Source organism: Musca autumnalis, unplaced genomic scaffold (genome assembly GCF_047663935.1).
Source record: "Musca autumnalis isolate F117 unplaced genomic scaffold, ASM4766393v1 scaffold_4, whole genome shotgun sequence".
NCBI classification, from domain to species: Eukaryota; Metazoa; Arthropoda; class Insecta; order Diptera; family Muscidae; genus Musca; species Musca autumnalis.
Window position 1 is genome coordinate 161176132 of NW_027411977.1, and position 27211 is coordinate 161203342.

At 37.7% G+C, this 27211-nt stretch overlaps 1 protein-coding gene across 7 annotated transcripts in view; it reads right to left on the reverse strand.

Annotated features, from left to right (window-relative positions):
- Positions 1-1149: 1149 nt before the first annotated feature.
- Positions 1150-27211, reverse strand: part of LOC141401390 (lamin-B1-like) — a 123687-nt gene continuing 97625 nt past the window's right edge. For 6 of the 7 annotated variants that reach the window (XM_073981613.1, XM_073981619.1, XM_073981618.1 and 3 more), the window contains one exon: positions 1150-15646. In XM_073981613.1, coding sequence (XP_073837714.1) covers positions 4529-5542 — 1014 coding nt within the window. In that variant the 5' untranslated portion in view covers positions 5543-15646 and the 3' untranslated portion in view covers positions 1150-4528. Of the gene's footprint in view, positions 15848-27211 lie in introns of all 7 variants that reach the window. The other variant, XM_073981614.1, reaches the window with a different exon arrangement.

Genomic DNA, 27211 nt, shown 5'->3' on the forward strand with positions numbered 1-27211 from the left:
TTCCCTCTGACTCAGCACTCCAGAGATCTGCAATTGATTACCCTTTGTAATCGATGCTTCCATTTCTTTTATAGTTTGGAAAATATTATCAGCCTCCTTAATACCTTCCACCACCAGTTGACAATCAGCTGTATCTTTAGCCAACAGTACTGCCGCCAACTCATCACGTTTGCATTCAGCTGCATGTCGCGCTCTATCTGCGCTAGCCAATTCTTTATTAAATTTTCTCACTTCTACCTTCATAGCCGTCACCTCACAATTTCCCTCTTGGATAGCCGCTATTAATTCTTCCTTAGCTATCCTCGATTGCTCAGCCTCACGCTTGACTTGCTCCTTTAGTGTAGTGGCAAGCTTGACTACATCTTCCTTTTCCGATTGGCATGCGGTCATAGCAACTTCCATTGCCATGATCTCCCCTTTCATAATCTTCATAGCTTCTACCGCGGCCCTGCGTTGCATTCGCTCGTTGTCCACTTTTTTCTGGAGGCCACGGACTTCCATTTTGGCCTCTTCATCCCTCATGTGTAAGTCTCTTATCACCTCACACTGAGAGCTCACTCTGGTTTCAAGGCTCGATTTAGCCTCTTCAGCATTTTGAAGGTCAATTTCCAGAATCTTGTTCTTGGCTTTCCATTTCCCTTCTTCATAGTCCATTGCGTCGATATCCCATCGCAGGAATTTTATTTGTTCCTCCAATGACAAGGGCCTAACAGGCATCAACATTACTGGTACCACTTCCTCTTTTTTGGTAAACCATTGGAGGATTTTCTCGTTTACCATTTTATCTGTTGCTGCCAGCTTCGATGCTGCAAACCTCTGCTTCTCCACGTACGTATAAACGCCTTCATTGTAACGCTTAGTCTGGGTTTCATTTAATTCTTCAATCGCCCAGTTGATGAGAACAAGAAGCTTCTCCACCTCATCAGCAATTTTTGCCGCAGTTTCCATTTGGCTCAGCATGGTAAATTTCTCTTTCCCTACGGACAATATCCCCAATTGGATATCAAGACTTCACCAGCCAGCTGACCCAATTTCCTCCCTGTGAGGCAAATTATCAGCTTCCCAGCTCTTTTTGGATTCGGTCACTGATCCGGCTCGAAGGACCAATGTAAATGGGGATCTATAGACTTAAGGAAAGAAACACAGGTCTTTCCTATATGAATGCTATACATGCACTGATTTATTAAACGTAAAAATGGTCTTAATAACTAAATACAAAAATATTACTTAACCTACTTAAACTAGTGTGTAGAAAAGAGAAAGTGAGAGTGCACATATGTGTACGAACGCATCTGCCATACAATCTTATGAAGAGGTCGTAAAATACTCTTATCTTACATGCGCATACATGTAGCAAGCAACCACATGGTTATTAGACTGCTCATAGATTGCCTGTACCAATCCATTTCAGACATACCACATGTGGGAATGGAAATTCTTATCTCCTTTCTCTTAACGACCTCCCACGATAAGGAGGTCTGATTGCCACATGTTTACCCATTTCAAGTGGACTGTATTTAAACTAGATCCCTATTTAACAAAATGATCTCTAATCTACACACTCAACCCTCACCAAGACATTCATTACCTTTATTAGAAAATTAATATGTTCACGTGAACAAAGAAATATTGCCGAACTTCGGTCTGACGAAGTATTTTCCGAAGAAACCAATAACGATATTTGCGTAGATGCTATACATAAAGATCCAACCGTCACAAAATGCTGGAACTGTGACGAAATCGGTCATTTTTGGGACGATTGTCTTAAGGTTCGTAAAGTATTTTGTTATGGATGCGGTACAAAGAATATGTATAAACCGCAGTGCGTGAAATGTGCTACAAGAAAAATTTCCATGCAGCCAAAAAACTCGGCGCGTCCCAGTCAGAATCGGAATCTTCCTTAGAAAATACGACCAATGGGGAAGCCTCTCAAACCCAAAAGCATCCGAATACTATTACCATACTCAAACCAATAGAACAACCCGTTAAAATTGTCGAAAAATTGCTCTACCCTATTCGACCTTATCATGAAAGGTACAAAGAGTACCTTGAAAAACGAAATAGGATATTTTCAGTGTCTGCACTTTCAGTCGCAACCTCTAAAGTAACAAAAAGATCCACACGTCGTCTTCGACTGTATTTTATAAGCGTCAGAAATATGTAATTTCCACCATAGTGAATTGTACAAATGATAAACGATTTTATGCCAAAGTAGCATTCCTTAACTTTTCAGAGTATGGTCTATTAGACAGCGGGACCAACATCTCCTGCATAGGATCTGATTTGGCCGCCCAGGATTTTTCGAAATATTCCGAATATACGCCAGGAAAAGCTGGAGTCAGGACTGCCGATGGATCGATTCAAAGGACCTTAGGATCCTTGGTTGTGGATATGAATTTTCGTGGAGAAATCCACAAGCTGAAATTATTAATAATAACTCAACGCTTTATCCTAGGTCTTCATTTTTGGAAATCTTTCTCATTGGCCCTTGACATTTTCGATAATTCGATTACTACTGACCCCTTTAATCCCTATGTTTGGACGCTAGGAAATTAAACATGGTCACCAAAAAAGATGCCTATCCTAGTTTTGAAGGTATATTTGCGAGGCTATCTAAGGCAAACATTATTACCAAACTTGATCAAAAAGACGCCCATTGGCAAATTGGTCTTTCAGAAGAGTCAAAGGCTCTCACAGCGTGTACAGTGCCCGGAAGGCCACTGTACCAGTTTGTAGTGATGCCTTTCGGGTTCTGTACTGCCTCACAGACCATGTGTCGACTTGTCGACATGATTATGCCTCCCGACCTTAGGTATTGTGTATTCGGGTATTTAGATGACATCGTCGTGGTGTCCGAAGACTTCAGTCAACATTTAGCCATATTAGTACGAATAGCCGAAGAGTTCCGCAGAGTAACGCTAATCATAGAAAAAATGAAATTTCTGCGTTACATGAACGAAGTATTTGGCTTATGTTATCCAAACCGACCCAGAAAAGGTAGACTCTATTGTCAACTGGCCTGTACCCAAAAATATCCGTCAGGATAGGGGATTTTTAGGTCTTGCGGGTTGGTACAGGAGGTTTATAGAGAACCTCTCCTCTATAGTCTTCCCCATCTCTGAAACCCTGTCCACCAAAACAAAATTCAAATAGACCCCTGAGGCTCAAAAGGCCTTTGAGATCATAAAAACATTGCTCACAACTGCACCCGTTTTGTCCAATCCGGACTTCACTAAAAAATTCTATTTGCATTGTGACGCCTCAGATTATGGCATCGCGGCAGTCTTGGTACAGTTAGACGAAGAGGGCAATGAACGTCCCATTGCGTTTATGTCCAAAAAGCTTAACACCGCGCAAAGAAATTATAGCGTGACTGAGCGCGAGTGTCTCGCTGCGATAGAGGCCATCAAGAAATTCCGGTGCTACCTGGAATTACAGGATTTCGAGGTGGTCACAGATCATTCGTCACTTCTCTGGCTGATGAAACAACCCGACTTGACAGGCAGATTAGCAAGGTGGGTTTTCAAATTGCAATCCTTATAAATTCACGATATCTCATCGAAAGGGCAAGGATCATATAGTACCAGATGCCTTGTCTAGGATACCTACCGATGAGATAGCGGTTATTGATCATATTGAACCAGAGATCGACCTTAAATCTCCTTGCTTTGATGGTGAAGACTAGCAGGAGTTAAAAATTAAAATTAAGGATAATTCCTCCAAATATCCTGATGTTAAAATAATTGACAACTTTGTATACATCCGGACAGATCATTACGCCGGTAATACTACTGAGGAAAATTCAGCCGGAAAGTTGTGGATACCTGAAAAAATGAGACTTCCATTAATAGTAAGGTTCCATAACAGTCCTGTAGCTTCACATGGTGGTATAGGGAAGACACTGGAACTTTTACGACGAAATTTTCGGGAATATATACGTACTTGCGAAACATGCAAAACTTCCAAGCACCCTAATTATATTCTCAACCCTGAAATGGGGAAGCTAATCTAAACCACTAGACCTTTTCAAAGGTTATATGTTGACATATTAGGTCCGTATCCAAGGTCCAAAAATGGATACATTGGTCTTTTTATTGCTCTCGACCATTTGTCAAAGTATCAATGGCTATGTCCGCTTAAGAAATTCACTTCTGGTCCCATCCAAGAGTTCTTGCTTAAGAGTAATAAAACTACAACCGACTCGTTGGGTTGCAAATTCTATTCTAATTTTATTCATGATAAAATGAATCTTAAGAACTAAGTTACAAAATAATTCTTAGCCTATCTTCTCTTATTCTATGCTCTTATCACTACAAAAACCTGCTCCCTTGCTGAGTGTATTACCACTTGGGCGATGCCTTTATTATCAATGCACCCCAGCCGTTCACATAAACAGCTATCTCTTATGCTCTACTTATCTAAAATACATAGATTTTTATTGCCCATTGTACTTAAATATTTTATGATCGAGCATATTAATAGAAAATGTTGCTGCTGGAAAACTGACTGATTAAAATATTTTCCAATATTACACGAAGTTCCCCAACAGCACAACCATTACTAAATCATGTACAAATAATTTGTATATTAATTCATCACTTGATCCTGGGGACATATTATTGGGATGTGTCCATTCACTGCACTTTTCCTGGCTGTGGGTTTCAATCAACGGTTGTACACATGTTCCGTTCTCCATTCGTAGTTGTTCCATTAGTTCATTTTCTTCTTCTGGAGTGTCTTGATTGACTGTATCTTTGATATTCACAAATTCTTCCACAACTCTTTCTTCATCACTGCTTCCCGTGTCTGTTCCAGCCGTCTCATTCATGGTTACAAACCATTCCAATTTGCTAAAATAGTCCTTGCCACTCAATAGTTTGTTGTAGGCACCAATTTCTAGATCCAATGAAATTTCCATGTCCGTTAGAAGTTGGTCCTCTCGCATCTTTTGCACCATCGCATTATGTAAACGTTGCAATTCAGCTTCCAAATTGGCTACATCCGAAACATGACTTGTACCCTCATTTTCTAGCAATTGCTCCAAATCAAGTATGCAGGCTTTCAATGTAGCTTTTGTCGATTCCAATTCACTAAGTCGATTATTCAAGCTATCAACACGTGTACGAGTCTCAAGTAATTCTTCGATAGCACTAGAGTTACTTTTGGTTGCAGCTTGCAGACTCTGCATCTTTTGCTCATACAGCATTTTAATTTCCTCACGAAACTCCTGCAGAGATTGTTGTAATTTGTTTTCACTTGCTTTGTAGACATCATTATTTTTATGTAATTTTTGATGGACTTCGTCTAGTTGTTCCTCTAATTTTTGATTACGGTTTTGTAATTCTTCATTGGAAGACTGCAATGAATTAAACTTTACACGAACATCCGCAACAACGTTCTTAAATTCTGCTATCACCTCTTGGAGGCCTTTAACCTCACACAATAACGCTTTTTTGTCGGTGCATTCTTCATAGAGCTGTGCTTCCAGCTGTTGAGTTGTCTTCTTTTGAATACATTCAATTGGTTCGTATGATTGTTTCATTTCTGCTACATTCAATTTCAGTATCCTCACCTCCTTTACGAGGTGTGTATTTTCTTCTTGCACAACATCGAGATTACATTTGGTTTCTTTCAGCTCTGTGCGCAATTTTTCCAAAAAAAACTATTCTCTTCATCCATGGCTCTTGTTTCCTCAACCTGGGAGGTATTTTCGGGTTGACCGTGGTCCAGCTCTTGATATTTTCGGCTGGCCTCGGCTATGCACCCGTCACATTCACAGTTGTGGGGGTAGAAGATCCAATATCTTTCAGCCATCCAGAGTCTCTCCATTGAATCCTCCTCCCACATCTTATCCTGTCTACCTTTGTCTACGGGACAGACCATTTCTCCTTGAAATAAAGCCTGGAAAGCCTTCAGCAATTCTCTAAGGCGGATTTGCGCATCTTCGGCTAACTTTAATCTGCCTTCTAGCTCTCTATTTCGAGCCATTAGTTTATTCAGAATATCTCCTTTCATGATTGTTTTTTTTTTTTTTTTAATTGTGACCTTTGGCTCTTTTCAATAGTAACTTTATGTGACTTTATGTCCACTTTTGATTTTTTTTGTTCCGAGTGGGACTTTTATAGTCCTCTTTTCTATAAATTTCTATTTTATTTTTTTACTGTTGGGAGCCTTTGTCCTCTTTTGCCCCTTTGGGTCTTTTCCAAATTTTGCCTCTGTGGGTCTTTTTCAAAATTGCCTCCGCGGCTCTTAAATGTGCCTTCGCGGCTATTTCATTTTTGCCTTCACGGCTCTTGTTAGATTTTTATTTTGCTTCAGCCTTTTTTTTATTTTTCTTTTATATATTTTTTTTTTGAAGTTGCCTTCTTTGGCTTCTTTTTTTTATTATTTTTAAGGATGATTTCTTTTTCTTTTCTGGGATCCACTTTACTTATCACCTTGTATTCTTTTTCTTTTTTAGTTTTTTATGCCCTGTGGGTCTTTTTTTGCTTAGTTCTTCTCTTCCTTTTTAGAGAAGAACCGCTTCGTTCTTCCTTTTTTTATATTTTTCTAATATTTTATTCTTCTTAATTTTGTTGCCACTGATTCTAATTTTTTTTTTAAATTTTCTTTATTTCATAATCGTTTATTTTTCTCTTTTTTTACGGCCGCTGATTCTTTTTGTCGAAGGATCATGTGTGAGTATTTTACTTTCAGTCCGGCTCGAAGGACCATGTTTGAGTAATAAAACTACAACCGTTCCGTTGGGTTGTAAATTCTATTCTAATTTTATTCATGATAAAATGAATCTTAAGAACTAAGTTACAAAATAATTCTTAGCCTATCTTCTCTTATTCTATGCTCTTATCACTACAAAAACCTGCTCCCTTGCTGAGTGCATTATCACTTGGGCGATGCCTTTATTATCAATGCACCCCAGCCGTTCACATAAACAGCTATCTCTTATGCTCTACTTATCTAAAATACATAGATTTTTATTGCCCATTTTACTTAAATATTTTATGATCGAGCATATTAATAGAAAATGTTGCTGCTGGAAAACTGACTGATTAAAATATTTTCCAATATTACACGAAGTTCCCCAACAGCACAACCATTACTAAATCATGTACAACTAATTTGTACAGTCAGTGACAATGGTACCCAATTTAAATCTAATGGATTTAATTCCTTTTTGACAAAATTCGGGATCAGACACATTTACACAGCCCTTTATTCGCCACAGGCTAACGCGTCTGAACGCGTTAACCGTTCTATCATTACAAGTATTCGGGCATATCTCAAACAGGATCAACGACTTTGGGACGAATACTTATCCTATATAAGTTGTTCATTGCGGAATTTAATACCCCAAGCCAATAAATGCTCTCCCTATTTTGACCTATTTGGGTTTAATATGATCACACATGGTGAGACATATGCCCTCTTGAAAAATATACAATCACTTGACGAACCCAATAGTTACATTCGTAGAGAAGACCAACTTCAACTCATTAGGAAGGAAATTAAAAATAACATTTCAACAGCTTATGAAAACAATCGAGACCAATACAATTTACGTACTAGGCCCATTAGCTATAATGTTGGTCAAACTGTTATCCGCTGTAATTTCGCACAGAGCAATGCCGAAAAGAAGTTTAATGCGAAATTGGCTCAAATTTTTCTACAAGCCAAAGTTAGAAAGAAGGTCGGCAGTGTCTTTTATGAATTGGAAGATTTAGATGGTAAGTTTATCGGAACTTATCATGCGAAGGACATCCGACCATAATTCTTCTAATTCCGATTAATATCTAATACAAGGATAGATATTACCCGGTTCATTGCGGAATTCAATACACCAAGCCATTAAATGCTCTCCCTATTTTGACCTATTTGGGTTTAATATGATCACACATGGTGAGACATATGCCCTCTTGAAAAATATACAATCACTTGACGAACCCAATAGTTACATTCGTAGAGAAGACCAACTTCAACTCATTAGGAAGGAAATTAAAAATAACATTTCAACATCTTATGAAAACAATCAAGACCAATACATTTTACGTACTAGGCCCATTAGCTATAATGTTGGTCAAACTGTTCTCCGCCGTAATTTCGCACAGAGCAATGCCGAAAAGAAGTTTAATGCGAAATTGGGTCCAATTTTTCTACAAGCCAAAGTTAGAAAGAAGGTCGGCAGTGTCTTTTATGAATTGGAAGATTTAGATGGTAAGTTTATCGGAACTTATCATGCGAAGGACATCCGACCATAATTCTTCTAATTCCGATTAATATCTAATACAAGGATAGATATTACCCGGTTTTGTGGGAATTATGGTAACACAAATTGCCCACAAATAATTTGTATTGTTGCTCCAAATTGTTTGCTAGGATGCATGGTAGAATAAGAAAAGGTAGCAGCAATACACAGCTGACTGAACTGGGTTGTAACGTTAGTGTCAAATTTCATATGACATTTTATACATTTATTTCTATTTCGATGTACATTAGGGACATATATTTTTTGAGAAAAAAATATATCATTCGGAAAAAAACATTTCCCAGAAAGACTTCTTCATATCAATGATATGTAGCCTCCTCCAAGTTCGAACTATAAGCCGCGCAGTAAATCACCGCTTGTAGAGGCGATACAACGTTTGTTAATATGTGAGGTATTTTGTTAAAATTTAAAAAAATAAAGCCCTAATAAACATGTGCTTCTTTGATTTCTAAAACTTAACATTGAAACAGCTTCTCCTTTTTCTATGAATTTCCAGCGACCCCAAACTTTTCTGCAAGAATTCTACTTTCTGCGAGAATTTATGCATTTAGTGGAATGATGTGAAACCATAAAAATTGAAAATGTAACGAATTTTCATTCATGTTTTCCAAAATATTCAACCAAATGTGAAAAATTATTAGTTTTTTAAATTCCAATAATTTATAGACATTTCCTTGTTTTGTTTACAAATACAACTGGCAGTAACGTTACAAACAAAAACAAATTCCTTTGTGGTTGTTGTTCGAGTTGTATTTGTTGTAGTATTAACTTTACCTTCTATTTGTTCTACCATGGCTAGGATGCCTGATTTATTTTTAACCATTATATTGTAATCTATTACAATCTTTTTTCCACAAACCAATGTTGGTTAACGCGTACTCACATCCCCTCGTGGAAGCTGATCAATTAATACTAGTATTTAGCCAAAACACCAACCAGTGGAGAGCGTGCCTGCTCCCAAGGCATAAGGACGGCGGTTCAATCCCGGGTCGGACCGATGTTTTTTCTTTTTTTTTTATATTTTTATTCTGCTTCTTATTCGTAAAGAAAAAAATCCTCTCTTTTTACGGTACGTTTTATTTCGGATAGTAGGCGAAGCTAACATCGTTATGTGTCCTTGTATTGGTAGGTAACGGTTAGACGAAAAGATCATTATTTGTCAGTTTCTCGGTTAACTCTCCCAATTAAATATTATTGGTGGTGAAATTTCTAGAAAATGATGAACATTACTCCCACAACACCGACAAGAATACCAATTGTTCTTTCGCTTTTCTGTTCTGAAGAAACCAAACTTATTGTCTTAAACGACTGTGATATAAAACATAAATCAACATCGAAGTTTTATAATAAGTAAAAAGTGCATAAATAAATCTAAGATCGCCTTTTAAATCTGTGTATGTTTTAAGCTGAACGCTATTGAATTTCCTTTATAAACATAACAGTTACAAGATAAGGTGATTTTTGAAGAATTTTTCGATTTTATTCAATTTAACTGCTACAAACCTAATTTAAAGGTCTGGAAGGAAGTCGGTAAAAATTGGTTGTCAAGCGTATCTAGATCTCTATTTCTCTGGCCAAAAGTGTCCTTAAACGGTCACTAGTGCAACAAAATTATCCCGAGGTAAGGAATGAAATGAAATACAGTGATGCAATTGGTGTTAGATTAGTATACCTTTCCTTTAGATATCAGTCAAAATTCTCCATTTTGTGAAAATCAGTGCCGACATTGTTTTGTTTCCGGCAATAATTTTGTTCGTGTATGCTTTCACGAAGACTAAGAAATTATTCCTTGACGAGTGGGATAAAAACCGGCCACTGTGCGAGACCGCACGGGCCAACAGTGATAGCTGATCGACTGCGAAAGCCAATTCCCGAAGAAGAGTTCGTAGAAATTCTTGTACGAAATCTGCGCCCAGATATTCGTCTCGAACTTCTTTATCTGCCAATTTTGACAATACCTCATCTTCGAAAACTCGTACAAATGAGGGAGAATCTAATGAATGAGGATTCATTCAGGAAAAATCCCAATCAAAAACCCCAAATTTCTAATGCTAACACGAATGTTCGAAGAAATGTTGCCGAACTTCGGTCTGACGAAGTATTTTCCGAAGAAACCAATAACGATATTTTCGTAGATGCTATGCATAAAGATCCAACCGTCACAAAATGCTGGAACTGTGACGAAATCGGTCATTTTTGGGACGATTGTCTCAAGGATCGTAAAGTATTTTGTTATGGATGCGGTAAAAAGAATATGTACAAACCGCAGTGTGTGAAATGTGCTACAAGAAAAATTTCCATGCAGCCAAAAAACTCTGCGCGTCCCAGTCAGAATCGGAATCTTCCTTAGAAGATACGACCAATGGGGAAGCCTCTCAAACCCAAAAGCATCCGAATACTATTACCATACTCAAACCAATAGAACAACCCGTTAAAATTGCTGAAAAATTGCTCTACCCTATTCGACCTTATCATGAAAGGTACAAAGAGTACCTTGAAAAAGGAAATAGGATATTTTCTGTGTCTGCATTTTCAGTCGCAACCTCTAAAGATCCACACGTCGTCTTCGACTGTATTTTATAAGAAGAAAAAAAGCGTCAAAATATGTAATTTCCACCATAGTGAATTGCACAAATGATAAACGATTTTATGCCAAAGTAGCATTCCTTAACTTTTCAGAGTATGGTCTATTAGGCAGCGGGGCCAACAACTCCTGCATAGGATCTGAATTGGCCGCCCATGATTTTTCGAAATATTCCGAATATACGCCAGGAAAAGCTGGAGTCAGGACTGCCGATGGATCGATTCAAAGGACCTTAGGATCCTTGGTTGTGGATGTGAATTTTCGTGGAGAAATCCACAAACTGAAATTATTAATAGTGCCATCCATAGCTCAACGCCTTATCCTAGGTCTTGATTTTTGGAAATCTTTCTCATTTTCGATTACTACTGACGCCTTTAATCCGCCTTGTACGTCTGTTGTTTCCACTTTGGGATAATCGGGTTCTTTACCTGCTCATAAATACCGTCGTCCGAGTCATCATCGGATTCAATCGAGTTTAAATATCCTTTAACCTCAACCCAGCAGGTTCAATTAAAAACCATCATAGAACTCTTTCCTAGTTTTGCCAAACAAGGCTTAGGTATAACCTCATATTTGACCTATAGTATAGACGTAGGTGACACCAAGCCTGTAAAACAACGGTTTTATCCGGTGTCTCCAACTGTGGAGCATTTAATGTATAAAGAGATTGACCGTATGTTGTCGCTTGGAGACATTGAACCTTCTGTCTCTGCGTGGTCGTCACCTATGCGTATGGTAGTAAAACCGAATAAAGTTCGCCTATGTTTGGACGCTAGAAAATTAAACATGGTGATTAAGCGGGCTTACTTTAAAAATAAAAAGTAAACACACATCACAACAAAACTGCCAAAGTGAATCTAAAAAAGACACACAGCACGGTGGACGATTTGTTTGTTGTTATTTTTCGACAAACTATCAACATAGTTATGATGATTCTCTGCATTGTGGAGACGCATAACAATGGGAAGTAGTTACTTGGTTTACATATGCGGCTACGAGGTTTTTTTAAATGTTTCTGATGAATTCGCATTTAAACGAATTCATCGATTACGTTTATTCTTGAGCTCTGGTCGTCATAAAATTGGGGAAGAGTTCTTTGCTTCAATGCAAAGAACTAAGAGAACTGATGAGTCCAAGTGGCGTTGGACGACACTAGTATTCTCTGCCCTTCCCTAAAGTAAATCAATTTTAACTATACCCACTTTAAAAACTTGTTGTTTTTAAAATTTGAAAACAACAATTATGTGATTAAGCGGGCTTACTTTAAAAATAAAAGGTAAACACACATCTCAACAAAATTGCCAAAGTGAATCCAGAATTTTTCGATTTTATTCAATTTAACTGCTACAAACCTAATTTAAAGGTCTGGAAGGAAGTCGGTAAAAATTAGTTGTCAAGCGTATCTAGATCTCTATTTCTCTAGCCAAAAGTGTCCTTAAACGGTTACTAGTGCAACAAAATTATCCCGAGGTAAGGAATGAAATGAAATACAGTGATGCAATTGGTGTTAGATTAGTTTACCTTTCCTTTAGATATCCGTCAAAATTCTCCATTTTGTGAAAATCAGTGCCGACATTGTTCTGTTTCCGACATTGTTCTGTTTCCTTGACGAGTGGGATCGGCCAATGTGCGAGACCGCACGGGCCAACAGTGATTCTACCGCCACCAGTTACTCGAACGACAAAGTGGAACGTAATTGCATGAAGATTCTAAAAATAGATCCTCACCAGCCTACAGCCCAAGTGTCGGGTTGCTCTCTGACGTTGTGGAGTCTACGCAATCCGAGTCCGTTGTAAACCCCACCAAATTATTAGTTAACCACATTATCAACAAGACCGATAGTAGCCCAGAGTGTAAGCGGGCAGTGCAGCAATCAACCTTGTCTAACATCACCAGCAACCTGGGTTCAAATCCCGGTAGAAGCAGTAGCCAAAACTTTTCTTTAATTATTGTTTAAACTTCTCCGAAATCACAAAGAGTTAGAAAAAGAAATATGATACCCCACATCCAAAGAGTTTCAATAAGTATAAAATTAACTACAAAAAAGACAACACCCTAAAAATATGCAAAACATTTTAAACTTTAAAATTTGAACTTCTTTCAAGGTATTACAACAAAACCTCAACATATCCTGCACAAACACATACAAACATGTTCATCGAGGCATCGGCGATCATCATAATGTGAAGTTAAAAGGATGTTAAAATAAACCATTAAGTACAATCGTAAGTTGTAAAACAGAAAGAAAACCGAAAAGTGTAAATTAAAAGTGTTAAAATGTCATTTGCATTTGAGTCCTTGAAAAGGACTTGTATTCTTTATTTCTACAAAGTTTTCCGCTTCATATCCTGAAGATAGATGAAGCTTTTCGATTACATCACTTTAACTAAAGAATAAGAATTTAGAAAAAAAGGATAACTTGTTATTCTAACTCCTTTTATTACTCTGACTCCATTATTTAATTATCCAATTCACAAATTTCAATATTGTCCAATTCAAAGAAAAATAACCTAAACTAAAATTATCTGCTTGAAAAAATCGAAATCTATATTAGTGTATATAAAATCGATTTGTGTGATTTTCTGTCATCTCTTTTATTTCTAATTCGTATGCTTTCAAACGGGCATTTACAATTAGAAAGTTTTTCAAACTGAATTGTAAAAATCGTTGATATAAATAATTTTACCTCTCATATCTCAAAATGAATTGCCCAACTTGTCAATGTATGTATCTTTATCTCCTACTTTCCTGAATATATTTATATATATACTATTGTATTCTATCTGAATGAATTCTTTATTTAATATATCCTTGTGTTAACAAGATGAAACGTTAAACAAATCTATTATTCCTTACAGTGGTGAGGTAGACTAAAGAGGGAAAGATCGTTTTTGGGGTCTCCAACATTTTTAAGCCATTGAGACCATGGTAGGGCAAGGGTTTACAGGCTCAATCTCTTCCACCAGGAGTTTGAAATACTAAGTATATAGGACTTGCTTTTGCATATTTTCATTTTTATCTGGACCAACAGGGGTACAATGGTTGGCCAGATTATTTTCCATCCAAGTTTAAATTGTTTTGCTTCACTTCCACGGGAGTCTATAATAATTCTTTTGTTTATGTTCGAAGGATATTTGTTTTTTTTTTTTTTTGAGGCTGTTAGCTAGCCACCGCAATGGCTCCCAATCGTCTGACTGTTCTCAAATTTATGTTGACAGAAATATTCCACCAAGATATCCCTTCTCTAGTGTTCATGTGGAAATCGGTAGGACCGGATTCAACTCCTTACAAAACCATTCCATGAATTGAACATTACATGTTCCGTAGTCAGAGGTCTAATAGGTGTGTTTTTATCGTAACCCATATTTAATGGAATTTCCACATTGGACCATGTCATCACACATTCTTTCATATCCAGATTAAGACCAAAGGCAATCATAAAAGCTGCGCCTATTACAACTTCGTCTACGATATCAGCCACTATAAACTCGTAATCGACCGATTTATTGACAATAGTTAGTCTCACGGTTATCTTTCCATGTACTGCCGCAGGCTCCCCTGTTGCTGTGCGCAGTCTGACTCCATTTAGTGGCGTTATCTTTCCCTTCGGCAGATCTGATCTGATAATGGACTTTGATGCGCCTATATCCAAGGTCAGAATTCGCTTGTCGCCATTGATGTACATAGTTGTTGTAAGGTTGTGGTTTTCTGTTGTACTATAGCTATGGAGATTGTGGGGCCGTCGTCGATGGGAGCAGGTTCACGCCCCGTTGGACTGTCTCGATTTAGTTTAACGGTGACTAATTTGCAGAACGTTGAGCCACTCTTTTACTTTCTTTTGACGGGGGTGGTGACGATGACCTCGATCGCTTCGCTCTACATTCACGCGCAAAATGACCCATTTTGTCGCAATTGTGACACCTACCCCTGGCCATGTTGTTGTAGCAGCATACAAACCTACGTAGAAGCATAGGTTTGATGCTGGTTTGTGCAGCCGCTGGCCGAAACACTACGGTTTCGGGTCAATCCGGTACGATAGAACCCGCTTCTGTGGGATTGGGCCCTGGCCTTAGTTGGTGCTGCCGTATAACTTCCTTTTAATGCCTGCTTCACTGCTGCCACGATCTCGTTACTAAGAGATTTGGGTTCATCGAGCTCGGTATCCAATTGCGGACCTTGTGAGTCTGGGGATTGGTGATTATTCTTGCCGTCTCTTGTGCAAGGGCGTACGACACGGTTTCTGCAAATGACGATTTTGGTGACGCATACGTTGCACGTTTGATCTCGGGGTCACGTATACCATTCACAAATGTCATAGAAGAAAAAGATGTATTCTTGAACTCTAAATCCTTATGAATTGTATCCAAAAATTTGTAATATTATTTGAAATAAATGAAATGAAATGAACATAGGGCAGATGAAAGTGATATTTTATGTTACACAGGGTTAGTAGCTACGGCTGATTGAAAATCATAAAGCCTTCTATGATCAATATGTTTATTTTATTATCCCTCATTTGGGCCATCATAGCGTGAATAAAATCACCATCTGTTGAACGTCTTACGGTACCCTTAATGTCCATTAAGCAATGTTTTTTAGTAAGTTGAAATACTGCTTTTGGTTCCAGTTGTTTAGAGTGGCCTGGTTTATTGATTTTCGTGCGGATCCAGCATATGCCCTCACAACGTCTAAAGCCCCATTTCTTTAGTCAATTCCGTCCCATATCCAAGCCTTCGATGATCCACACCACAGGAGGAACACAAAGGAACGATGTGCTGCTATTTCACCAACATCAAGATCTAAAATTAAATATATAAAAGAGTTAAAAATAAACAAAACATTAGATTTCCAAAAACTCCTCCATATTCAAAATTTCATCCCAATTTCAAAAAACTCTTGGCGCTCCACCCACTGTTGGAATTTAAGCTGCTTGATGATCCATTGTTAGAATCTTTATTACCCAATGCTATCTTAAGTTCATCCACACTGGATAAGCCCAGCTGTAAGTAGATACCAAGAAAAAATCGTTGAGCTAAATGGTAAACACGAAAGTGTTTACGTGATGGCTCCTGAGAGCTTTGTAAAACATCACTCATGACTGCATCAGTTGTGGAGTTTAAGATTTAAAGAAAATATGCATAATTTCAAAAACTTCACAGTAAATTTGTAATTTTGAGATGAATTTGGAGTTTGCGAGAGTTGTGTTGTCCATCACTAGAGCTGGCAAACCATCGATGGGAAAGTTAGGTTAGGTTTTAGGATGCGCAGCTGCTATAGGTTGCAGCCACTCCACTCGGAGACCTTATGGTCCATTGTGATTATCCTGGGTGTTGAAAAATGTATGTGTGTGTTTATTGGTTGTAGTTGAAAACAAATTGTGTAAGATAGTTGCGGATCCGGTTGTAGTGATGATGAGTGCTGTTGATGGAAAGAAGAGATGCTATGGAGATGGAGATTAGTTATGGATAGGAGAAAGTAGATGGAAGGAGACAGGGGAGAGTAGAGAAATGATAAGAGAGTGATGGAGAGGAAACAGATAATATTTAGAAGGTAGATTAACTAGTATATTTAGGTTAACCCGCCCCATAGCCATTTAAGGCCTCTGCAGTATGCTAACAAGACTGTGGGGTCGGAAGAGGAGAAGTGAGACAGGGACTCTGTCGTGTGAACGCCAAAAAGTCGGTGTCTTTTGGCCCTCAGTCTGGGACACAGACGGAGAAGATGTTCAATTGTCTCCGTCTCCTCCACGTCCTCACACAGCCTACAATAGTCACTGCTGTTGTTGTCCCATTTGCAAGTCATAGATCTGATGTTGCAGTGACCAGTAATGATCCCGACAACAACTCTGATCTCCGACTTGCACAACGAGAGAAGGGAAATAGTTCTACGCTCCGAGATTACCGGCCAGATTGACTTATCAACCCGACATCCAGGAGCATCTAGCCAAATTCTTTTGGTTTTCTCTATGTAGAACCTGGTGAGTTTATCCATGAAGTGACAAAGTGACCAGGTACCCAACAAAATCTTACTGACATACCACAGGTTTTCAAGATTGACCTACAATCTCGAACGATCCTAGGCTTAATAGTGAAAGACCCTAATGGCTTCAGATCTGGATACTCGACGGTAGACAATATTTATAATCTCTCGTCAATAGTGCACCTTAAATTTCACGAAAGGAGAAAAGTCTATGCGTTTTTCGTTGACTTCTCGGCCGCCTTTGATATGATCTCTAGAAGACTCCTAATCCATAAGCTCCACAATATGGGGATGTCAACAAAAATAGTCAATCTATTAGAGAGTATTTACAGAAATACAAGGTGTGTAATATGGACAGGAAAAGAAGCATCAGAGAGTTTTAATACTTATACGGGAGTGCGTCAGGGATGTTTATTGTCGCCTTTGCTTTTTACTCTGTACCTAAACGATCTCCATGACCACCTAAAAGGAGGATTGAATATTGATGAGCTAAATATACGTGTTTTACTATACGCGGATGATATTGTTATATTAGCCGATGATAAGGAAGTTCTACAGGAAATGATAATAAGACTGGAAAGTTACTGTGAAAAATGGAATATGGTAGTAAACTTGGCAAAATCCAAAATAATGGTATTTCGAAACGGAGGTCGATTGTCTGCGCAGGAAAGTTGGCATTACCGTAACCAGGAAATTGAAATTGTTAATGAATATTGCTATCTAGGTGTCAATATAACTCCAAAAATGTTTTTCTCCAAACATGTTGAAAATAGAAACATCAAATCAAAAACCTGCATTAATGCAACATGGAAAGATGTGTTAAATAGACCTGAAATGTCATTAATTGCGAAGTGGAAGATTTTTCAGAGCGTTTGTCGAACAACTCAGGCCTACGCAGCGCAAATATGGGGATTTGGATGGTTTGAGGAAGTAGATAAGCTTCAGAGGTATTTTCTGAAAAGAGTATTAAAACTACCGGATTCCATACCAAATTATGTATTGGCACTAGAAATGGATGTCCCTGAAAACCATTTTTACACGTTAAAACTTCATTTAGATTATATCACAAATACCGTACATAAGTATAATAACGAAAGGCTACCGCATATTCTCTCACTAAAAATATGGGATAAACGTTTATTTTGGGCAAAAGCCATAGAAACTCTTGCTGATGGTGTAAATATCACAACATCAAATGCGTATATAACATCACAGGAATGGTTAACCTCAATTAGTTCAATGATGGATATACTCAGAAGAAGAAGCTATTTGGAAAAACGAGAAAAGGCAATGTCTAGCCAAAACAGATTTTACCGTTTTTTGAACCCAGATGTTGGTACAGATTATATGGTTAATATCTGGAATTTGAACAAGATTTCAACAATAATGAAAACAAGAGCAGATGTACTTCCTCTAAACGGGAACAAGTTTGGAGTAAATGATACTAAACAATGTCCCTTATGTAACTCTGGTGATGTCGAAAACATGCAACATTTCATTGCTAAATGTCCAATTTTACGTGAAATAAGAAGATGTTTTTTCGGAAAATCATATTTAGAACAAAATGAATTAATAAACATCTTAAATGGATATATTGAAAACGGATGGGAAAAGTTATCTAATTATGTACGAAACGCTCTTAAATATAGAAAAAGCATAATTCAACAAATGTTTTAAATGTAGATAAATCTATTTATACCTTACATATTAACAGAATTTAAAAACTGCAAAATTTGACAGACAACTTCACAGTTATTGTCAAAATATCTATCGTATTTTGTTTCCTTTCTTAATATGAAATGTTATACATTAGAATTGTAAATTACGAATTAAACAAAATAAAACTAACTAACTAACTAACTAATGCTTTTAGCGCTGCCTAGCTGCACTGAAAGAAAAATGCTTCGTTGTATCAATGAACGGGTTTCATTGATGCTATGAAACGTTCCATTAATACAATGAAATGTTTCTTTCATGCTGTTTAGTCCGCACTATAGGGACTTGGGGGAAACAAGTGAAGCAAGAATCCCCAATGCAGCCAGTACGCCCAATGCGTAACGTGTGGCCGTCAGTAACAATGAAAATAAATAGAAATAAATAAAACACGATAGTTTAGTAAAAGATTTGGTTCAATTGCCGGTGTTTATTCAATGGTAAACAATATTACCTTTTGTACAACGATATGTACGAAGCTTACGATAAAGCGCGGGTGTTGCTTGCGATTCAAGCGGCCGATCGATCTCTTCTTGTTGATTTATGTTTATGTTGACATCTGCATTGATGCTTCAAGAGGGCGGTTGTCAAAGAGAATATTCGCTGAAATCTCTCATACTATTACAGGGGTGTAATAAATGGGAATGAGGAGATTTCAACGAATATGTCTATGCAATTCATAGGACCAATTTAAATGTAATAATCAATTCCAACTTAAACATTTGCCGACTCCCTTGAAACATCCAAATGTTTTAACAGATTCCATAATGATATATACAAAAGTATTAAGCTATAGTATAGTGCAGGCGTGAGCATAACCTTCTACATTTTTTCTTTCAATTTTTGATTGTTTTTTCTTTTTAGCATATCATTTTTTTCAAAAACATTCTTACATGCTAAACGATGGGCCATGAGGGACCCGGGCCATTAGGGACCCCGCGGTAAATATGGCCATTAGGGACCATGATATAGGTTTACAAACTAAACGATGAGGCCATTAGGGACCCCGCGGTAAATATGGTCATGAGGGACCATTAAAGCGACTGTGCCATTAGGGACCCAGCTGTTGTGCAGATCACTATAGACCTGGCTAACGAAAGGGCCATTAGGGACCCTGCGAACGATAGTGCAACGTGAGCTAACGTTCGCCTTGTTTGGTTGGGCCGCTTTACAACGATTTTCCGTACCATTTACGAAAACGACAATTTATGTGACAGGGCCAGTAATGATCCACCCAAACGATGTATTTTGAGCGAGCAGCGAACCAGACGAAAGTCGAAGAGAATGATTTTTAATTATTTTCGGGTACAAGTCTGCTCCTATCAAAATATCTACGGGGCGCGATTCGCCGAACTGAGGATCTGCCAAGACTATATTCGACAAATCCGACTTAAGGTCCGAAGTGACTGAAAAGGTTGGAAGATTTCTCGATATGGAACCTACTACCAACGCCGAAGTCTCAAAAGTAGACGACCTGTCACCACGACTACGAAGTTTCAACGAACAAATTTTATGACATGTAGCTGTGACAGTATCATTAGCTCCAGATATTGACGATTTATTGGATTGGACCTGGAGTCCCAGATCCTTCTGAAGTCGTTCCGAAACGAGGGACGACTCAGAAGCGGGGTTGATCAACGCCCTAGCAGGAAAAGAAACACCTTGGTGAACGATATTCACCAGTGCTGTTCCCAATAGAACTTTTCTTTTCTGCCTGACGTGGAAGGATTGTCGAACTACATTATCTACCGATGTCGAAGGAATGCTAGAAGCTGAGGAAGAAGTACAACTACCATTTAGAGTTCTAGGCCGAAAAGTGGAAGCTGAAGCAGACAACTTCGAACTTCTGGGAGTCACAATTTGACTCGGACTGCTCACCATAGTGCGATCTCTGTGCAACAGAGTGTGATGTCTCTGGTTGCACTTTCGACAACAACGACTAGCACAATTTTTGACTTCGTGTCCCTTCCGATGCTTTTTGACTAATTTAAATCTTTCCAACGGCGTACAATTTACGAACCGCTGGCAAATATTTAATTTGTGTTGTTGCTCTGTACAAAGAACGCAACAAGTATTAGGAGACGAACGAAGAGGTGTCGAAAAGTGTTTGGGACTGGGAGAAGAGTGAGGAGAAGAAGTGCAAGATTTAGGGACACTTTACAAGTCGAATTATACAAAGTGCCAACACTTCTCATTTCATGCAAACACAGAAGAGTTCGAATTCTCTCTGTCAAGAATGCATCTAATTCTTTCCAAGTTGAAAGACGAGACTTATTTGTCACACTTTGCTCCCATAAAGCGTGTGTGATCTTAGGCAATTTTTGTAAACAAATGAAAACCACGATCGGATCCCAATATCCGTAGGTATTTCATAAATTGCCATTGCCGAAAGACAACTATTTATTCCACGCTGTATTGACTGTAGTCCCGGACTGGTTTCCTGATCCAAAACAGGAAGCGAAAATAATGTTTTTAATTGGCTGTGTACCAGCAATCGTGGATTATCGTAGGTGTTAAAGGAAACTTCAAGACGATTTCTCGAGCCTCACCACTAGTTTTACTCACCAGATGACACAAGCGTTCAATATCTGTCAACTGGGAGTTATTTATATAAACCGCACTGAACAAATCTCTGAAAGTGGGCCAATTTAGAATATTTCCATTGAAAACCTCAACATCCAAAGGAGGTAACGCAAGATTATGAATGTTATCAATATTTGGGAGATCAGCAACGAAGTTTGTGCCTACTCTAGGATTCCCAATACTCAATATTGTAGAGCTAGACGCCTGTGTACCCACATCACGAGAAGTGTGGGTCGACAAACTCAGGTCTTTAACATTTGCATCACACGACGGGCTTTTCGAAGAAATATCACCGGGATGCTCCGTTAAGGAATCTACCGAACTATTTTCCAATGTGTTCGGGGACAATTTAGCAGAACTACGAAATTTTGATAACAAAATATTTATTATTGACGAACAATTTATATATTTTTGATGCGACTCCTCATAAATGGAATGAAGTTTCTCAGGATTTTCTATACGAGAGAGGAATTTTTGAAAAATTCCCTGAAAGTTCTTCCACAATTTCTCAATTTCCTCACAATAAACTTCGAGACCATAAAAGTCAAGTTCGCCTTCCTTTAATATACTGAAGTGTTCAGTGAATGTCACGATAGACTTGGAAGCACGAATTAATAAATATGGAGGAGTGAAAGCCATATTAGTCAAAAAAGACAAAGTAAACCAACAAAATGGTGAATGAAATTTAAGAGCAAAAGTGAAGGTGTATTAAATATATTACTTTCCGCAAAAGGATAAATTCTCAAACTACCAATTGTAGCGTGCTGATTTAAAATCGGAAATCTGAAATTTGAATCAATATTCAAAATCCCACAAATTGCATCAAATTATTGTAACGAAAATCAACAAAAAATGCAATTGACAACTCTAAGGGTCTAGGAACAACCTAAGAATCAACAATAGGAAATTAAAACAGTATTTAAATTCCAAAATATATGTAAATTACCATTTAATTTACCCACAATTCGAAACTATATTCAAATTGCAAAAGCAAATAGTAATAGGAAATTTAAAACTATATTCAAAATCCCTGAATTACCATTTAACTTACAAATTTATTAGCAAAACGGCACTATACGATAAAAAGCAAGAACAAATATCTATTATCGGCCAAAAGTACACGAAATAACTACCGATTGTATTGTATTTGTGCCCAAAAATATAATTGGGAATTCGAACAATATCAGAATTCCAAAAAATTATAAAATTCGCAAAAATATGTGTACAGAATGCGCTACACAAGAAACCGACCAATTGTAGGGTGCATGCAATATCAAATTTATACAAATAACCACCGAATGTAGTGTATTTGTGTCCAAAAATTCAACAAAAATTTCAAACTGTATTGAAATTCCAAAAATATACAAATCGCAATAAATATTTTTAAATAACGCCCTACACAAGAATAGATCTAATTGACCGATTGTAGGGTGCACTCAATTCCAAAATGTCCAAAAATATTATTGAAATGTTCCCTGACACCGATTTATTATATTTACCATAAAATATAATAATATGTGTCACAGTACTAATTTACTGACCGGGTACTGTGTAATAATACACCGGCGGGTTACTGTGCAATAAAAACGGACACTACAGAAAGAGGAATATCCAAAAATGCAATATTTACGCGTACATGCGTGTGTGTATATATTGACATGTAACTGACTGGCTGACCGACTAGACGGAACAACCAAGCGACGATGCTGTGTATGTAGCTATACTAACGTACAGAAGGGACCACGAATAGGCCGTGCAGTGTAAATATGTAACCGATGTATTTATGAAAATATTTTAGGGAATATTTTCTACACCTTTTGCAACAACAATAAGAAGCAGGTAAACGACAATTTAGAGGAAAATAAACAAAAATTAAAGCGAAATATTTAGAAGCAAATATGTATGTATTTATTATTTTTGTTTTGATTTTGTTATTCCCGTATGTCTGTCCACGATTTGGACTTTGACCGATTAACAAAAAAGGAGAAAGGGAATCTATGACGTTGTAAGACGGCCAAACAAACGAACACTTGTTTTTTTTATTTATTTTGATGCTCACTATGCACTATACGTACCGATAATAGTAAGCAGCAATATGATTGTGGACTGTATTTTAGTGGGATTCCAGAAGTAAACCAATTCACTGGAGGATCCGGTTCGATTGGACCAAATGTTTAGTCCGCACTATAGGGACTTGGGGGAAACAAGTGTAGCAAGACTCCCCAATGGAGCCAGTACGCCCAATGCGTAACGTGTGGCCGTCAGTAACAATGAAAATAAATAGAAATAAATAAAACACGACAGTTTAGTAAAAGATTTGGCTCAATTGCCGGTGTTTATTCAATGGTAAACAATATTACCTTTTGTACAACGATATGCACGAAGCTAACGATAAAGCGCGGGTGTTGCTTGCGATTCATGCGGTCGATCGATCTCTTCTTGTTGATTTATGTTTATGTTGACATCTGCATTGATGCTTCAAGAGGGCGGTTGTCAAAGAGAATATTCGCTGAAATCGCTTATACTATTACAGGGGTGTAATAAATGGGAATGAGGAGATTTCAACGAATATGTCTATGCAATTCATAGGACCAATTTAAATGTAATAATCAATTCCAACTTAAACACATGCTATGAAACATTACGTTATTTATAATTTAATGATTTTTGGTTTCATTATATATAAACGAAACGGACGTTATGAAATTTTTAATTTTTGTAAAGTTAAGAAAAATATGTAAGTTTTGAATTCAAACTACATGGAACTACAGAACTAGTAGTAGTAGTACAGAACAGAACTAGTACGCAAACACTTTTTAAAAAAATGGCGAAAAAATTTATATATTCGATGTTTTTGGTTTGCTTCAAAAATTAATGAAACAGTTTCATTAAATAAATGAAACATGTTTGAAATCCCTAATACTGTCGTATCTAATATTAGCTTATGTGTAGGTATTATTACCCTTTTCGTATTTGTATTCTTTGTAAATCTGTTTATTTATAACATTCGTCTTCTAATTATTTTGTCTTTTTTAAACAAATTATATTTTTGACAATCACAAAAAGAACAAATACATATATTGGCTACATACATATGTATGGAGTCACATACATAAATAAATATGTATGCACGAATATTTACAAAAACTAGCAGAAGCGGCATCAACTGTACACAAATTCGATACTGTCGCCGATTGGCGTTGGTATACATAAATATTCATTCGCATTAAAAAGAATGCTATTCTCAGTTCTTTGTTATTGTTTGTATTGTTGTTCATTGAATTCCAGCTGTGGATGTGTGCGTGTATTTAACAAGCAGAAACCACGTGTAGGCAAAATTACTCTCTCTTTGCAAAACAACCACCGTTTTCGTAGCTACACCATATGATGTTCACGAACTTTGTTTTATTTTGTGCTATACCACAATCAAGTGTGGATGAAAAAAGTTATATTACGTCTGGTGTTTTCAACTTTAAAAAGTGTGATGCGTTTAATATGAAAAGAAAATGTAAACATTGTTTTTTATGTGTTCAGTTGTTCTTTTAAGTGAATTTTCATTTATATTTTTCTTTGTAATCAAAGCATTCAATAGAAAATCTAAAGATGAGTGGAATGGCGGAGAATTGGCCAACGAAGCACTTCAAATCTAGAAAATGGAAATCTTGTATCCTAACTAGAGTTGTGTAGTCCGCGAACGAACTAGTTCAATTGAACGACTCTCCTGAAGGAACGACTGAACTAGATCACTCGAAATCGTTCTTTATAGTTCAGCCAAAAACGAAAAAATGTAAGCTGTTTCAATAAATAAATACAATAAATAAATAAAATAAAAAATAAATAAAATAAAGTCCATATTTACATTCGGCTATTTCCCTTGCATCAATTGTCAGTTTTTCGGTGAGAGAGGGTGTTGAGAGGCAAAGGGTTACCATATACCTCACCTATCTCCCCATCAAACTGACAACTGCCGCAAGAAAATTGCCTAATGTAAATATAGACAAACTAACTGAACTACTGAGCTAAAAGAACGACCTAGTTCAATCAAAAGAGCTGAACTAAAAAGATCGATCAGCTAAACGAACTAGAAAGCACAACTCCAATTCTAACAGCTTGGAAGTACACATTGAATTGTCCATAGTTTGCTGTAGAACTGCAAAAAGTAAGTTAATGTTTAGAAAAACAGATAAATTACTAAAAATTGTTTGTTTTTCAGTTTTGCTTACAGATGACAACGCTCAAAAGGATAATTAACTTCGCAGCCAGTGTATCACATGGGGTTTGAGACCCCAGCTCTTACCTATGGTGTTCAGGCAAGAATATAATGTAATTAAGCATCTCTTTGTTCGCTCCTCGGTATTCCTCTTCCAACAAAGCTTGTGGTCGAGGACCACACCAAGATATTTTGCTTCCTTGGAGAGGCTTAGTTGCACACCATCTAGAGTTGGTGGAACGAAAGCAGCAATCTTTCTCTTCCTGGTGAAAAGTACCAGCTCTGTCTTCGCCGCGTTCACCCCAAGTCCATTATGGTGGGCCCAACGTGAGAGTTTCACTAAAGCACCCTGCATAAGTTCAGACAGCGTAGATAAAAATTTCCCGCTGATTAGAATGACTACGTCATCCGCACACGCGACCACCTTGGTTTTTAGCTTGGTTTTTAGCCACAACAGAGGCGTTCCTCTGGTGACCGACGTCTTTATAGAACTCTCTCCTAAGCTTGAATTGATTAGCCTACTGTCAAGCATTCTATCTATCCAATTTATTAGAATTGAGGGGACACCTAGTGTTTCTAGAGCAGAGTGAACTGATTCAAGTTTCACGTTATTAAACGCGCGCTCTATGTCTAAGAAGGCAGCTAAGGTGAAACTTGAATCATCCATATTCTTCTCTATGCAGCCCACAAACTCGTGTAGCGCGGTGTCTGTTGATTTCCCTTTTACGTAAGCATGTTGAGAGTTACTTACAAGGTCATGTTTATATATGATCTGATTTCCAAATCTTGTAGCCTTTCTAAGGTCTTTAGAAGAAAGGAGGAAAGACTTATCGGCCTATAGTCTTTCGGCAGCGTGTGACTTGGTTTCCCAGCTTTGGGAATGTAGGTCTCAGTTACCTCCTTCCATAGCGCCGGTATGTGCGATAGCAGAATGCATGCCCTAAAGATCTTTCTTAGCGTTGATATCAAAACATGCGACACGTTTTGAAGCATCGCTGGAATGATACCGTCAGGCCCGGGTGATTTGTAGGGCTGAAAAGTGTTGATCGCCCATGAAATTCTACGACTACTTGTTAAACTGTCGACAAGTTCGCTCTCCGCTGTGGAGTAGCTTCTGCTCGCATCCCTCCTAAATTGACACGAGCTAGCATCCTTGTAGCCTGGAAAGTGTGTGATGCCAACTGGTTTAGAGTCTCCAGAGCTGAGTTACTCCAAGTGCCCTCATTTCTCTTGATGCTCCGAATGGTTTTCGGATCCTTTGAAATCACCCTGCGGAATCTTGCAGCTGCACTGACTCCCTCTATAGTCGCACTAAAGCTTATCCAAGAATTCCTCTTGGCCTTCCTAACCTCACTTTTATACTTATTGAAGGTATCCCTATAGATATTCCAATCAGTATCTAGTTTGGTCCTACTAGCTTTGTTGTAAGCCCTCCTACTGGTTTTCCTTAAATTAGCTAAATCCTTATTCAGTCTGGTGGAATAAGGATTTAGCTAATCTAAGGAAAACCAGTAGGATGGCCTTCAACAAAGCTGAGATCTCCTACCAGGCTGAGATCTCCTACCAGGATACGTTAATGGGCAGGTCTCTCATAGCAATCTTTAAGAGCCTGTAGCATACAACTTATAAATACGTGGATGGTGTTGTTAGGAAACATTGGAATGCACGTTTGGCTTCGGCCTTGCTCACCGGAAGGGGAGGTTCATTTATCGCCAATGTTCCATTTCCACTAGCTATCAAGAAAAATAAATAATTACGTGCATTGGTAGGAAGGTACGTATGAGATTAGAACAGGAAACGGAAACTGAAAGATAGTATCAAGGGTATGTTAACTATGTTAACATTGGAAAAGAGAAAGCACAAGTACATATGTATGTAA